At 41.1% G+C, this 13,268-nt stretch overlaps 1 protein-coding gene across 1 annotated transcript in view; it reads right to left on the bottom strand.

Annotated features, from left to right (window-relative positions):
* Window positions 1-13,268, bottom strand: part of RIOK3 (RIO kinase 3) — a 26,668-nt gene that overhangs the window by 10,202 nt on the left and 3,198 nt on the right. The window contains exons 2-7 of the mRNA XM_011939327.1: window positions 6,241-6,356; window positions 5,207-5,352; window positions 5,006-5,113; window positions 4,693-4,802; window positions 3,069-3,212; window positions 1,815-1,942 (exon numbers count right to left, since the gene is read on the bottom strand). Coding sequence (XP_011794717.1) covers window positions 1,815-1,942; window positions 3,069-3,212; window positions 4,693-4,802; window positions 5,006-5,113; window positions 5,207-5,352; window positions 6,241-6,356 — 752 coding nt within the window. The remainder of the gene's footprint in view (window positions 1-1,814; window positions 1,943-3,068; window positions 3,213-4,692; window positions 4,803-5,005; window positions 5,114-5,206; window positions 5,353-6,240; window positions 6,357-13,268) is intronic.

Raw genomic sequence — 13,268 nt, 5'->3', positions numbered from 1 at the left:
AAAGAAGGAAGGAAGGAAGGAAGGAAGGAAGGAAGGAACAGAGGGAGGGAAGAAACCAATCAACCAGAGCTTTGTGGAAAGCAGAATTCTAAGATGACTCCAAAAACTCCCAGCCCCCTTGGTGTGCACACCCTGTATAATATCTCCTTCCCTTGAGCATGTGTGGGATAGCTACTCCCTGGTTAGGTCATGTGGCAAAGGTGATGGTCTAGTCATTCCCATGATAACATCCCACTAAGCCTCAGTCTTAGCAGACTGGAGAGATTCTCCTGCTGGCTTTGAAGGTGTGAGCTAGTGTGTGAAGGCGCCCGTGAGACGGCCCCATGGCTGCAGGGGCCTCGAGGAGTTGAGAGCAGCCCACTGCTGACAGCCAACAAGAAAGTGGGACCTCAGTCCTACAGCTGCAAGGAACTGAAAGGGCCAAGGGAAGAGGACACCACGCTCCAGAAAGGAACACAGCCTGGCCAACACCTAGACTGCAAGCTTGTGAAACCCTGAACAGAGAACCTAGTTAAGCCGTGCCTGGATTCTGTCAACACAAACTACGAGACAATAAATGGATGCTGTTTTAGGCAGCTAAGTCTGTGGCAATTTGTTATGTACCACAGAAAACTAACAAACTTTTAAAAGCATTTACTTTTAGCTGTAGAAAATGGAATGTTCTCTAGTTTTGCTAACTTAGAAATGTTAAAGTACAGACTATGATACCAATTCCACCAGAAAGACTGATCATCTATTTTATTAGAGTATATTAAGTATAACACGCCAGGCACAGGGGCTCATTCCTGTAATCTTGGCACTTTGGGAGGCCAAGACGGGTGGATCACCTGATGTCAGGAGTTTGAGATCAGCCTGGCCAACATGGTGAAACCCCATCTCTACTAAAAACACACAAATTAGCCAGGCGTGGTGGTGTGTGCCTGTAATCCCAGCTACTTGGGAGGCTGAGACAGGAGAATCGCTTGAACCCAGGAGGCGGAGGTTGCAGTGAGCCGAGATGGTGCCATTGTACTCCAGCCTGGGCAGCAAGAGCAAAACTCCATCTCAAAATAAAAAAAAAAGAGTATGTTAAGTATAACAGAAAATGGACAAAGGATAAACAAGATAGAAGACAAGAAAAAGAAATACAAATGGCCAAAAAAGCACTTGAAAAAAATGTACAACTTAATCATAATTAAATAAATGCACACCAAAATACCAAGATACTACTTTTCATCTTTCACATTGACAAAAAGCATTAGATTTGACAGTACTAAACATTGATAAAGATGAGGAAGGCTGGAAGTAGTGGCTCACGCCTATAATTCCAGCATTTTGGGAGGCCGAGACGGGGGGATCACCTGAGGTCAGGAGTTCGAGGCCAGCCTGGCCAACATGGCGAAATTCTGTCTCTACTAAAAATACAAAAATTAGCCGGGCGTGGTGGCATGCGCCCGTAATCCCAGCTACTCTGGAGTCTGGGACAGGAGAATCACTTGAACCCAGGAGGCAGAGATTGCAGTGAGCCGAGATCACGCCACTGTACTCCAGCCTGGGCAACAACAGTGAAACTCCATCTCAAAAAAAGAAAATAATATACACACTGAAAAAAACTGGAGGAGTCTACCTAAAATTATTAATGATTATCTCTGGGTGGTGCTATTAGGATGACTGTGTTTTTTATACATTCCTATACTGCCTGGACTTTCTACAGTAACACTTTAAAAATTACGCTGCTTGCCATGCAGCATTATCTTTGATTCTGTGTAAATCCATTAATCTTGGGGAGAAGAGACTAAGTTTTCACGTGATGGTATCATATTTTGCTCATTTACCTCCCTCCATATGCATGAAAGACAACAGATTCCTTTCCTGTACTAATACAGCCAGTGATTGTCTCCAACATTCCAGAGTTGACCATTTTATACATAAGTAAACGTGTCTTAGGATCAACTGCTTTTTCCTGCAAGAGATAAAGCACTGTAAGTGAAAATGACTGCTCATCATAAAATATTTTCTGAGCCACTTCTAATAACTTTTTTTTTCCTTTGAGACGGAGTCTTGCTTTTGTCACCCAGGCTAGAGTGCAATGGCACCATCTCTGATCACTGCAACCTCCGCCTCCCGGGTTCAAGTGATTCTCCTGCCTCAGCCTCCCGAGTAGCTGGGATTACAGGCGCCCGCCACCACACCTGGCTAATTTTTGCATTTTTACTAGAGATGGGGTTTCACCATGTTGGCCAGGCTGGTCTCAAACTCCTGACCTTGTGATCCACCCGCCTTGGCCTCCCAAAGTGCTGGGATTATAGGCTTGAGCCACCACACCTGGCCTAATATCTTTTTTTTTAGAGAGAGAGAGAGAGACAGAGAGAGAGACAGGGTCTCACTCTGTTGTCCAGGATGGAATGCAGTGACATGATTATGCCTCACTACAGCCTCGAATTCCTGGGCTCAAGTGATCCTCCCACCTCAGTCTCCTGAGCAGCTGCGACTAAAGGTGCACACCAACATGTCCGGCTAATTTTTAAAAACTTTTTGCTGAGACAGGGTCTCCCAGGGTCTCCCTATGTTGCCTAGGCTGGTCTCGAACTCCTGGGCTCAAGCAATCCTTCCACCTTGACCTCCCAAGGTGCTGGGAGCCACCCCACCTGGCTTATTTACATCTCTCTCTCTCTCTCTCTTTTTTTTTTTTTAAGGCAGGGTCTCAATCTGTCACCCAGGCTGCAGTACAGTGGCGCAATCATGGTTCACTGCAGCTTCAACTTCTTGGGCTCAACCAATCCTCCCACCTCAGTCCCCCAGGGTAGATGGGACCGCAGGCATGTGCCACAATGTCCAGCTAATTATTTTTGTAGAGCTGGGGGTCATGATGTTGCCCAGGCTGTTCTTGCACTCCTAAGGTCAAGTAATCCTCCTGTCCCAAAGTAGTGGGATTACAGGCGGGCACCACAGTGGCTACATCTATTTACATCTTTGATTTGAAAAGCCAATCTCATGAAAAAATATCAAACATGAAGTTTTTTTATTCACCCAAAGTTTTCTAATATGAATGTTTCCAGTAAAAAAGAAAAAAAACTATAAATCCTTACTGCTGTAGAATGTTCCTTCTTCTCATGCAGGCGGGCACTTCGACGTTCTTCTGAGTAGGCATGTTGTTTTAAAGCATTGAAAACATGGTTTGATAGTTTTAAATCCATTCCAATTCCATCTCCTACCTGAAACTCAGGTGCAAACTGCCAAAAAGAAGAATTAGCATCTAAATATTTTAAAATAGGGACAGCTAAAAACAACAACAACAACAAGATTAATCTTTAATGTCTTACTCAACAGATGATCACACTAGAAAACCAGAACTCATAGCTACTACAGAGAAAAAAATTAAATAACTCACAGAAAGAGGAGCAATACTATTTAAGAAATTACAACCTAAAGGAAGGCATTTATTCCAGGCATAGAAAACATCTCATCACATCCAAAACTAAGGTCTTTCAGCATGTGCGCTGTACTTTGCTTTTAGCCAAAAGACACAATATTGAACTGTGAAGGCTACACCAAATCTTACCAAAGAAATACAGTTTTGTAATTATTTGTGGAGAGTGGGTTGTTATAGCAGACTGTGATCACACCATGCCAATTATGCTCTAGAACTGTGCAATTCAGTTAGGTTACCACTAGCCACACTTGGATATTTAAGTTAATTAAAATTAAATTAAAAATTCAGTTCCTCTATTATGGCACCCAAATTTCAAGTGCTCAACAGCAAATGTGGCTACCATATTGAACAGCACACATATAGAATATTTCCATTACCACAGAAAGTTCTATTGGACAGAACTCTTCTAGAATCAGATCTGGAATATTTCTAGAAATGATATAATTGAATATGTTTACTTAACAAGCATTTGTGCTTTAAAATCTAAATGTTTAATATATTATATTAACTACAATATTTATGAAGAATTTAGAATGCCTTTTTTTTTTTTGAGATGGAGTTTCACTCTTGTTGCCCAGGCTGGAGTGAAGTGGCATGATCTCGGCTCACTGCAACCTCTGCCTCCCGGGTTCAAGCGATTCTCCTGCCTCAGCCTCCCAAGTAACTAGGATTACATGTATGTGCCACCACACCCAGCTAATTTTGTATTTTTAGTAGAGACGGAGTTTTTCCATGTTGGTCAGGCTGGTCTCGAACTCCCGACCTTAGGTGATCTGCCCACCTCAGCATCCCAAAGTGCTAGGCTTACAGGTGTGAGCCTCCATGCCCAGCCTAGAATGCTATTTTTTAAAATTACACTTTACTTCTGATTTTACACAGGTAGTTCAGGCACAAGATAATAAATTCAAAATGCACAAAAAAGTATATGATGAAAAGTATTTCTCCCTCCCATTCGTATTCCCCAATCACCACCATTATCTGTTTTTTGGGTAGGGATGCTATTTTATACAAATATGATGAAGAATAAATGTTATTTTCATAATAACTACTTATTAATTTTAGAATCAATGTGAGTCAAAATAGTTTTTCAACACTGTTATGGAATTTTATTCTGAGGTACTTTATATTTTCATTAATGTCTCAGTTTTCATGATATTGCTATATTGTTATCTAAAAACATCTTTAGAAAGAAAGATATTTTCAGAAATCTAAGACATTATATTTTAAAAGGTATTCAAGCAAAACTCTAAATTCAGAGATAGATACTTTCTGTAACTTACATTTTCCATTCTTGCTGTGTTCTTTCTCCCACATACTACTTCATCATGTTTGGTGGTGATATCTTTTCCTTTTCCAATAAAGCCCTTTTTAGGAGTGGGAACCGGTTTTGCTAAAGGCAATTGAAACAAGCCAGGTATATAAAAATAGCAAAGACTACATTGTTGCATTCAACATTGTCTGAAAAGACATTTGAATCTAAGAGTAAATTACCAAATGAGATTCAAAGAAAAATATAAAAGTAAGAGTTAATTGAAAAGATTAGTCTTCCTATACCCCTATTCTGCTGCCCCCAGAAAGTAAAAGCTTTGGTACCTGGTCTGTAGGGATCATCACGAGTATCCTGCCAGTCAACTTCATCTTCAGAGCTATCGCTGTCTTCATAAGGATGCACTTTTCGATAATTTTCAAAGGAAATGGAAACTTAAAAAGCAAAAATAGTTGAAGATTTACTTAGGAGCACATTATGAGTGTTTTCTACCACTCAATGGAGCTGTCACAATAAGGTTATAGTACCTTTGCTATCTCCATTGAATTTTTTTTCTTCACGCCTAAGCTGTGCATCATATTCTCTGTCATATTCCATCTGTAGCATCTGAGCCAGCATAAGGTCACTGGAAGTATCAATGTTTTCTCCAGTAATAAATGGTCCTTCAGCAACGCTATTCAAAATAAGGCAATATAAACTAATATAATGTGCTTAAGTAAACAGAGGTTGCCAATTATCAGAGTAGGAGGTGCCTTTTCCATGTTAAAATTCAAAGAACTCTATCAAACCATTCACCTTCTCCTGCACAGCTAGCCTTAAGACCAATGGCATGCACCTGTGGGAGTACCAACTAGGGTTAAGAGAGCTAGGAGAGAAAGCTAAAGGTTCTATAACAAAATCTACACTGAGACCTAGAATTCATTTGTTCTGAATGAAAATCTGAGGCTGGGAACAGTGGCTCAGGCCTGTAATCCCAGCAGTTTGGGAGGCTGAGGCTGGTGGATCACCTGAGGTTGGGAGTTCGAGACCAGCCTGACCAACATGGAGAAACCCTGTCTCTACTAAAAATACAAAATTAGGCAGACGTGGTGGCATATGCCTGTAATCCCAGTTACTCGAGAGGCAGGAGAATCGCTTGAACCCGGGAGACAGAGGTTGCAGTGAGCCAAGATTGTGCCATTGCACTCCAGCCTGGGCAACAAGAGCGAAACTCCATCTCCAAAAAAAAAAGAAAGTCTGGATGTTTCATTCATCCATAATGAAAGAACAGGTAAATATTCATGAAAAGATAAACTAAAAACACTTGATCAAAACTGTACCTCATCTAGTTCAACTGCGGCATTAATATGATATAACTAAAACTCACAGAAACAGTGGTTTGTCCAAGATAATAATGAAAACCAATGCAAAATCAGGACTAAAATTCAAATATCAGTGGACTCTCAACATGGTGCTTTCTTCTGCCCTGCTTTTTCCAAACCACTTGTCATGACAATTACTCATCAAATCCTAAAACTCTGCTATAAGTTGCTAGATAAAGTACTTTGTGAATTTTACTTACGCAACTTCAGGAAAAACGGCAGCTTCTTCTTCTAACTGCAATTCTTTGGCCAGCTGTTCACTCATTACATCAGCCAACGAACAAGATATCGTATTCTGAGGGATAGCCCATGGACACTACCAAAAAAGAAAAAAGAACAGCTCAACTCATCATGATGAAATAAAGCACCTCTCACTTTACAAATAATGTTATATTTTGAGAATTAAACTATGTAGTTAAAAACCAGAAATGAATAACTAGCTATTTGCAGATATCATCTCAAAAGTAAAAATATCTCCCAGGTCAAATTTAGTCAAGGATATATCTAAACTAAAATAGCCAAAAGCACTTTTTAGCCTGCTAAGTAGGTATATCCTTAAAGCTGAGGGGAAGCATCAGGCCCACTGGCATCCCCCCACTAGCTCATGAGTTCAAGTAATTCCTCTTGTTCCAATCCTTGCTCACCAAGCTACTTTCTGCTTATAATCTGATTTCTCAAGTAGATTTTCCTATAGGAATAGACTATACCAACTAGCACAATTTGAAGCCTAATGGAAAGTTATATCTCATTCTAATTTAAGCACTGAGTCATCTAAGTGTACAAATTACATCAGCCCCTCTCAAAACATCTTAGGATATACTAAGACAAAAACAAGAACAGGCCAAGTGCGGGTGGATCACCTGAGGTCAGGAGTTTGAGACCAGCCTGGCCAACATGGTGAAACCCCATCTCTACCAAAAAGACAAACAATTAATGGGGTGTAGTGGTGCGTGCCTGTAGTCCCAGCTATTCAGGAGGCTGAGGCAGGAGAATCACTTGAACCCGGGAGGTTGAGGTTGTAGTGAGTAGAGATGATGCCACTGCACTCTAGCCTGGGCAACAGAATGAGACCCCCTGCCACACACACATACAAAAAGCAAGAACAAACAACAAAAATTTTATTTTTTATTTTATTTCTCTTTTTTTTTGGAGACAGTTTCCTCTGTCGCCCAGGCTGGAGTGCAGCGGCAGGATCTCGGCTCACTGCAACCTCCACCTCCCCGGGTTCAAGCGATTCTCCTGCCTCAGCCTTCTGAGTAGCTGGGTTTATAGGCATGAGCTACCATGCCCAGCTAACTTTTGTATTTTTAGTAGAGATAGGGTTTTGCCATGTTGTCCAGGCTGGTCTCGAACTCCTAACCTCAGGTGATCTGCCCGCCTCAGCCTCCCAAAGTGCTGGGATTATAGGTGTGAGCCACCAAGCCTAGCCCCAAAATTTTATTTCTGAACTTTAGAAGCTGAGAAACAGGCTCTTAAAACAATACCAATACACACAGTAATATTCTGTCAGATCCAGTTGACCTTCCTCAGTGACACACTCCTGCCTCAGCCTTCTTGAAATCAAACTGCAGGTTTTATTTCAAATTCATAATTTTTGAGGGGGCAACATGCTTTACTTAGCAGCAGCAAATGATTACATTTTATAGCCTACTGATTAAGACCTTCAATATTGAGTAAGATGCCTAAGCATCTCCTGAACTTGCCCAGCTCCTTCCATCCCTCTTCTATAACTCTACTCCAAGGTATCCCATTCGCTGGGTTACTTTCAGAGCATCCTAACGAATCTTTCTGCTCTCAGTCTTGGTAGTTTCCATTCTCCACACTGGAATACAGTAATTGTTCTAAAATGCAGATGTGATGGGTTCCATCTCCTTACTCAAAATCTCTTTTATTATTTCCCTTTTATTATTTATGTTTTTAGGATAAAGTCCAAACTCATTCCTTAACTACTACTGAGTGTCTAATTTAGAATATAGCATAAAATGGTATCTGTTTTAGCCACAAAATTATTTGATCAAGTTCAGCCAGTGTAGGCCCTCTAGTTGGTCTAAAGGCCTGCTGCATGACACTCAGAGACAACTGGGCAAGTGACCTTTGTTCAGGTTCCACAGTACTGACATTCAGGAATTTACTTAGCTCAGGCTATTTGGGTGGAGTACCTAAGGGTGACAAATGATAACTATATTTATGCCTGAATGAATGAGAATCAAGTTTTATCTAGCCTCACCCTGAGATTGAGGAAATACACCTCATACCTACCACACACCATCACAGAACTGTTCCAGCCTTCCGTAAGGCCAGACTTGGGAGAGAAGAAGAGGCTTCCTGAAGGTCTGGTGTGACTTTCATTCACTCTGTAATTGAGTGGAGAACTCTCTTGGTAAGGATTTTAAGGTCTAGAATCTTGAAACTTTCTATTATCTGGAGAACAGAGCTAATGTTTTGGCCTCATGACTCTGCTGAGTTCCTTCTGTGTCCTCCAGGTAGACGATACAATGCTGTTCAGCCTAGAAATGTTTCATCTGATCAGTTTCAAAGCCCAGGCTCCAAAAGGCAGGTAGGTGACTGTCTAACTCAGAATTTTCAATCACATTTGGCAATGACTAACAGTTGCATAACAGACAATATCTGAATATTCACTATATTTAAGTAATTTGGTTAAATACACATAACTTAGATTACTTAAATCACACAACAATTGAGTAGTTGCAATCCATCCCCATTTTATAGATTTTAAAACTGAGATACATAAAGGCTTTTCTTTTAACCCAAGATAACATCATACATGGAAGTACCAAGCTCTGAACCAAGGCGATGCCAGGCTGCACTCTTAGCATTTTGCTATACAGCTTCCCTATCCCCTCACCCTGGAATGTGTGAAGCAAACTGCCCTACTGTCTGCAATACAAAATCCAAATTCCCCACCCTAGGCGACACGGCAAGATATCATCTCTACAAAAACATTTAAAAACTGCCGGGTACAGTGGCAAATGCCTGCAGTCCCAGCTACTCAGGAGGCTGAAGTAGGAGGAGGATCATTTGAGTCCTGTGATCGTGCCACTGCACTCCAGCCTGGGTGACAGAGTAAGACCCTGTCTCTAAATAAATAAAATCCAAATTCCTCAGGAAGGGATGCCCAACTTGCCCTGATTTATCTGTCCAATCTCAACCCTCTTCTATCCTACACTCTAGTGACACTAATTATATGCCAAAGATGGCATACTTAGGCCATGCACAGTGGCTCACGCCTGTAATCCCAGCACTTTGAGAGGCCATGGCAGGCAAATCACCTGAGGTCAGGAGTTCGAGACAAGTCTGGTCAACATGGAGAAATCCCGTCTCTACTAAAAATACAAAAATTAGTATTTTTTATCCTAATTTACACTACAGGCATGGTGGCGGGTGCCCGTAGTTCCAGTCACTCAGGAGGCTGAGGCAGGAAAATCGCTTGAACCCAGGAGGCAGAGGTTGCAGCAAGCTGAGATCCCACCACTTCACTCCAGCCTGGGCGACAGAGCGAGCCTGTCTCAAAAACAAACAAAAAAAGATGGCATACTTTCCCCACTGCATGCCTTCACACATTCCTTTCTCTACCATTGGTTTTTCTTCCTTCTTTATTTACACCAATTAAATGTTGCCTCCTCTGTAAGGCTGTCTCAGTGTTACCAAAGTTGGACCCTTTCCTTTGTGTTCCCATAGCAGTATGCAAACACTGTTAATGCAGAACTCATCACTGTATTAGAGTTCATGCATTAGCCACAATGGAGCATGAGCTCCTTGAAGGGTAGACACTTCTTATCCACCCTCAGAGCCCAGCATAGAGTTTTGGATATAAAGAGGCATTCCAATATTTCCTGAGCAGTATGTGCCAAAAGAAAACACTGGAGTGATTGGCTGCAGAAGTCTGATGTCTTTCTACATCCCTACTAATCTAATGTCCTTTCCCCCATCTTGGAAAGTCTGCCCTTTTGCCTGCCCACTTCAGAGGCTTCAAGTCTGTTGCCATCTGTTAATTAATTCTGCTAAGGTATTAAAGTATTAGCTGACAATCTGTCAGAAGAGGCAAAAATGACAGGCAGGAATTTTGTTATTTTGAGGCAGAGATCGACCTACTCACAGATACACTGAATCAGAAAGGGAAACATGTAGAGACCTCAAACTGCACCAAAGCATCCTCGCTGTCCACTCCTACTGACCCTAGACTCTAAAGACTATACTATCCTGTACCAGCTCAAGTGGTCCACCTCACACTGAGGCAACTTCCTTGGGTGAGGTAAATAAGTAAAGATTTCAGAAAGGCTGCCACTCCCATACTTTGAAATCAAACCCAAACTCTTTAAGCCAACAATTAAAAGCCCTCCATCCACTTTTTCCAGGCTGTGAGAGGCACAGCTTCTGGGGTCGGGAGAAGACCCCCTGGGTTTTTGCTATAGGCACAAGAAGTTTGCTATCCCAAGTGCTCAGAAAATTTACTGCAGGCTCCTCCTATGAACAGATACCATAGGTGGTATGTAAGGGAATCCTCTGTTATCTGTGACTCTTCAGTAAACTGCTCTTTGTAAAAAAGCTAACGAGATGGGGGAAATGCCCTCCATAATCTTGCTCCGTCCTAGCTATCCAAAGTCATTTCCTACTATTCCACTCATCAACACAAACTCCCTATAGTGTCACAATCTGATGGGATGCCTCATACAATCCTTTCCAGTCAGCAATTCTTCTTCAAAGGACATCCATCAAGATTTTCACTAGCCTCTTGGTTCCTTCTTTCCTATTGCTAAATAACCCTAAGACCCACCCTGTTTTCCTCTCCTTTGCAAAACCGCCACCACTGAACTCTGTTCCTTGGGGTTCTTCACTACTACCGCATGCTCCCCCACCTGGCTGGCTGCACATTAGCGGGGAATCATCTCTCTTTCCTTCCACTTCCTAAAGATATGACCTTCGCTGCTTGTATCATTGTTTTTTTTAAAGGTTTCCTGCAGACAACTATGGGTAAAGAATCAAGTAAAATTAAAAACGGCAGCTGGGCGCAGTGGTTCGCGCCTGTAATACAAAACTTTGGGAGGCTGAGGCGGGCCGATTGCTTGAGCTCAGGAGTTCGAGACTACCCTGGGCAACATAGTGAAACCCCGTTTCTACTAAAATACAAAAAAAAAAAAAAAATTAGCCAGGCATGGTGATGCACACTTTGTAGTCTCAGCTACCCTGGAGACTCAGGCACGAGAATTGCCTGAGCCCAGGGGCGGAGGTTGCAGTGAGCCAAGATTGCGCCACTGCACTCCAGTCTGGGCGGCAGAGTGAGACTCTGTCTCCAAAATAAATAAATAAATAAAAGAAAACCAGCAAACATGAAAGAGGCACACAGTAACAAAAATTCAGTCCTCTACTGGAAGCAAGTCAAGAGAAATATAACCTACAGGAAGGTCCCCTTTCTAATCATACAGGCAGAAGACATAATCTAAGTAGAATATTTAAGTAAGTAATTTTTCAACTCAAGACAAGTGTCTTTGAAAAAAATAATCTGGGACTACATAACAACACTAATCCATTTATTAAAATTTTTTTGGTTTTAGAATAGTCTTACTTTTACAGAAAAAAACTGCCACGATAGTACGGAGTTCCCAAATACTATACTCAGTAGTTTATCTTATTAACACCTTATTAGTATTCTACATTTGTCACAATTCGTGAACCAATATTGGTACATTTTATTATTAACTAAGTCCATACTCTACTCAGATTTCCTTAATTTTTCTCTAATATCCTTTTTCTGTTCCAGGATCCCATTCAGAATACCACATTACATTTAGTTGCCACGTCTCCTTAAGCGCCTCTTAGGCTGTTGAGTTTCTCAGACTTTCCTTGTTTTTGATAACTTTGACAGTTTTGAGGTGTACTGCGAATTTTTTTTTTTTTTTTTTTAACAACTCTATCAACAGAGCTACACACTTCCTCACTTTTGCTTACAGTTTGCCAATCCTCCCTTCTTGGAATATCTCCTAAAATTCTTTGTCCACAATAGTAGTTAGGCATTTTGTAACTTGCACCCTGGTACTCTGAGAGAAGGATCCCCAAGACCCATTCAGAGGGTCTATGATGTCAAAATTTTCATAATAGTAATAATACATTATCTGTCTTTTTAACTCTCATTCCCCCAAGAGTGTGGAGCTTTCCAGAGTCTACATCAGATGTGATGACATCATCACTGATGGCTAATGGAATGTGTGCTTGGTATTCTGGTGTTTTCTAAAATTTTCTAAAGAGTAGATTTAAGATACAAATGCATTTTCAGAGATTAACCCCGTTTGTTCTCAGTATTTCTACTATGCTCTTATTACCCATCTTCACGTATATCTGCTATAATCTACTTAGCTGTGAGGATGGATTTTCTTCAAATACTTCAACCTCACAACAGGTTGAATGAAAAAAGAAGACAGAAGAATCCAGATGTCTTCTAATAAGTCAGATGTTAGAGATTTGCAAACATATAAAATACTGTTCACTAATTTTTGTTTTCAGATATAGTTTTCTTTTGGCCAGGTGTGGTGGTTCACACCTGTAATTCTAGCACTTTGGGAGGCCAAGGTGGGAAGACTGCTTGAGGCCACAAGTTCCAGACCAGCCTGAGCAACACAGTAAGATCTCAACTCAATTTTTTTGTTTGTTTTCTTTTTCTACTTTTCTCACATGTTCTAATCTATTTTTCTAAGTTTTCTTTAAATATAAAAATGTTATTTATGTTAACATATGACTTTTTTTTTTAAGCCAGCTAAATTTAGCAGTGGGGAGGTTGTATATCAACTTTAGTGACATTAAAGTTAATAAGTTCTGATAACCCACTACCGTCAGACTACCATGACTTTTAAATGACTTAAAATTTTTCTATTTCTCAGTTTTAATTTCAGATATGATAAATATCAATTGATATAATCAATGTAAACAAAAGACATTTGGGGTCCTCAATTTTTAAGAGTATAAAGAAGCCCGGACCAGGCGTGGTGGCTCACACCTGTAATCCTAACATTCTGAGAGGCCAGGTGGAAGGGGGTGGGGTACTGCTTAAACCCAGGAGTTCAAGACCAGCCTAGGCAACATGGTGAAATCCAATCTCTACAAAAAAACACAAAAATTGGCCAGGCACAGTGGCTCACACCTGTAATCCCAGCACTTTGGGAGGCCAAGGCAGGAAGATCACAAGGTCAAGAGATCGAGACCATCCTGGCCAACA

The sequence above is a fragment of the Colobus angolensis genome, unplaced genomic scaffold (genome assembly GCF_000951035.1).
Source record: "Colobus angolensis palliatus isolate OR3802 unplaced genomic scaffold, Cang.pa_1.0 Scaffold18, whole genome shotgun sequence".
Classification (NCBI taxonomy): Eukaryota; Metazoa; Chordata; class Mammalia; order Primates; family Cercopithecidae; genus Colobus; species Colobus angolensis.
This window is presented reverse-complemented; position numbering and strand designations above follow the sequence as displayed.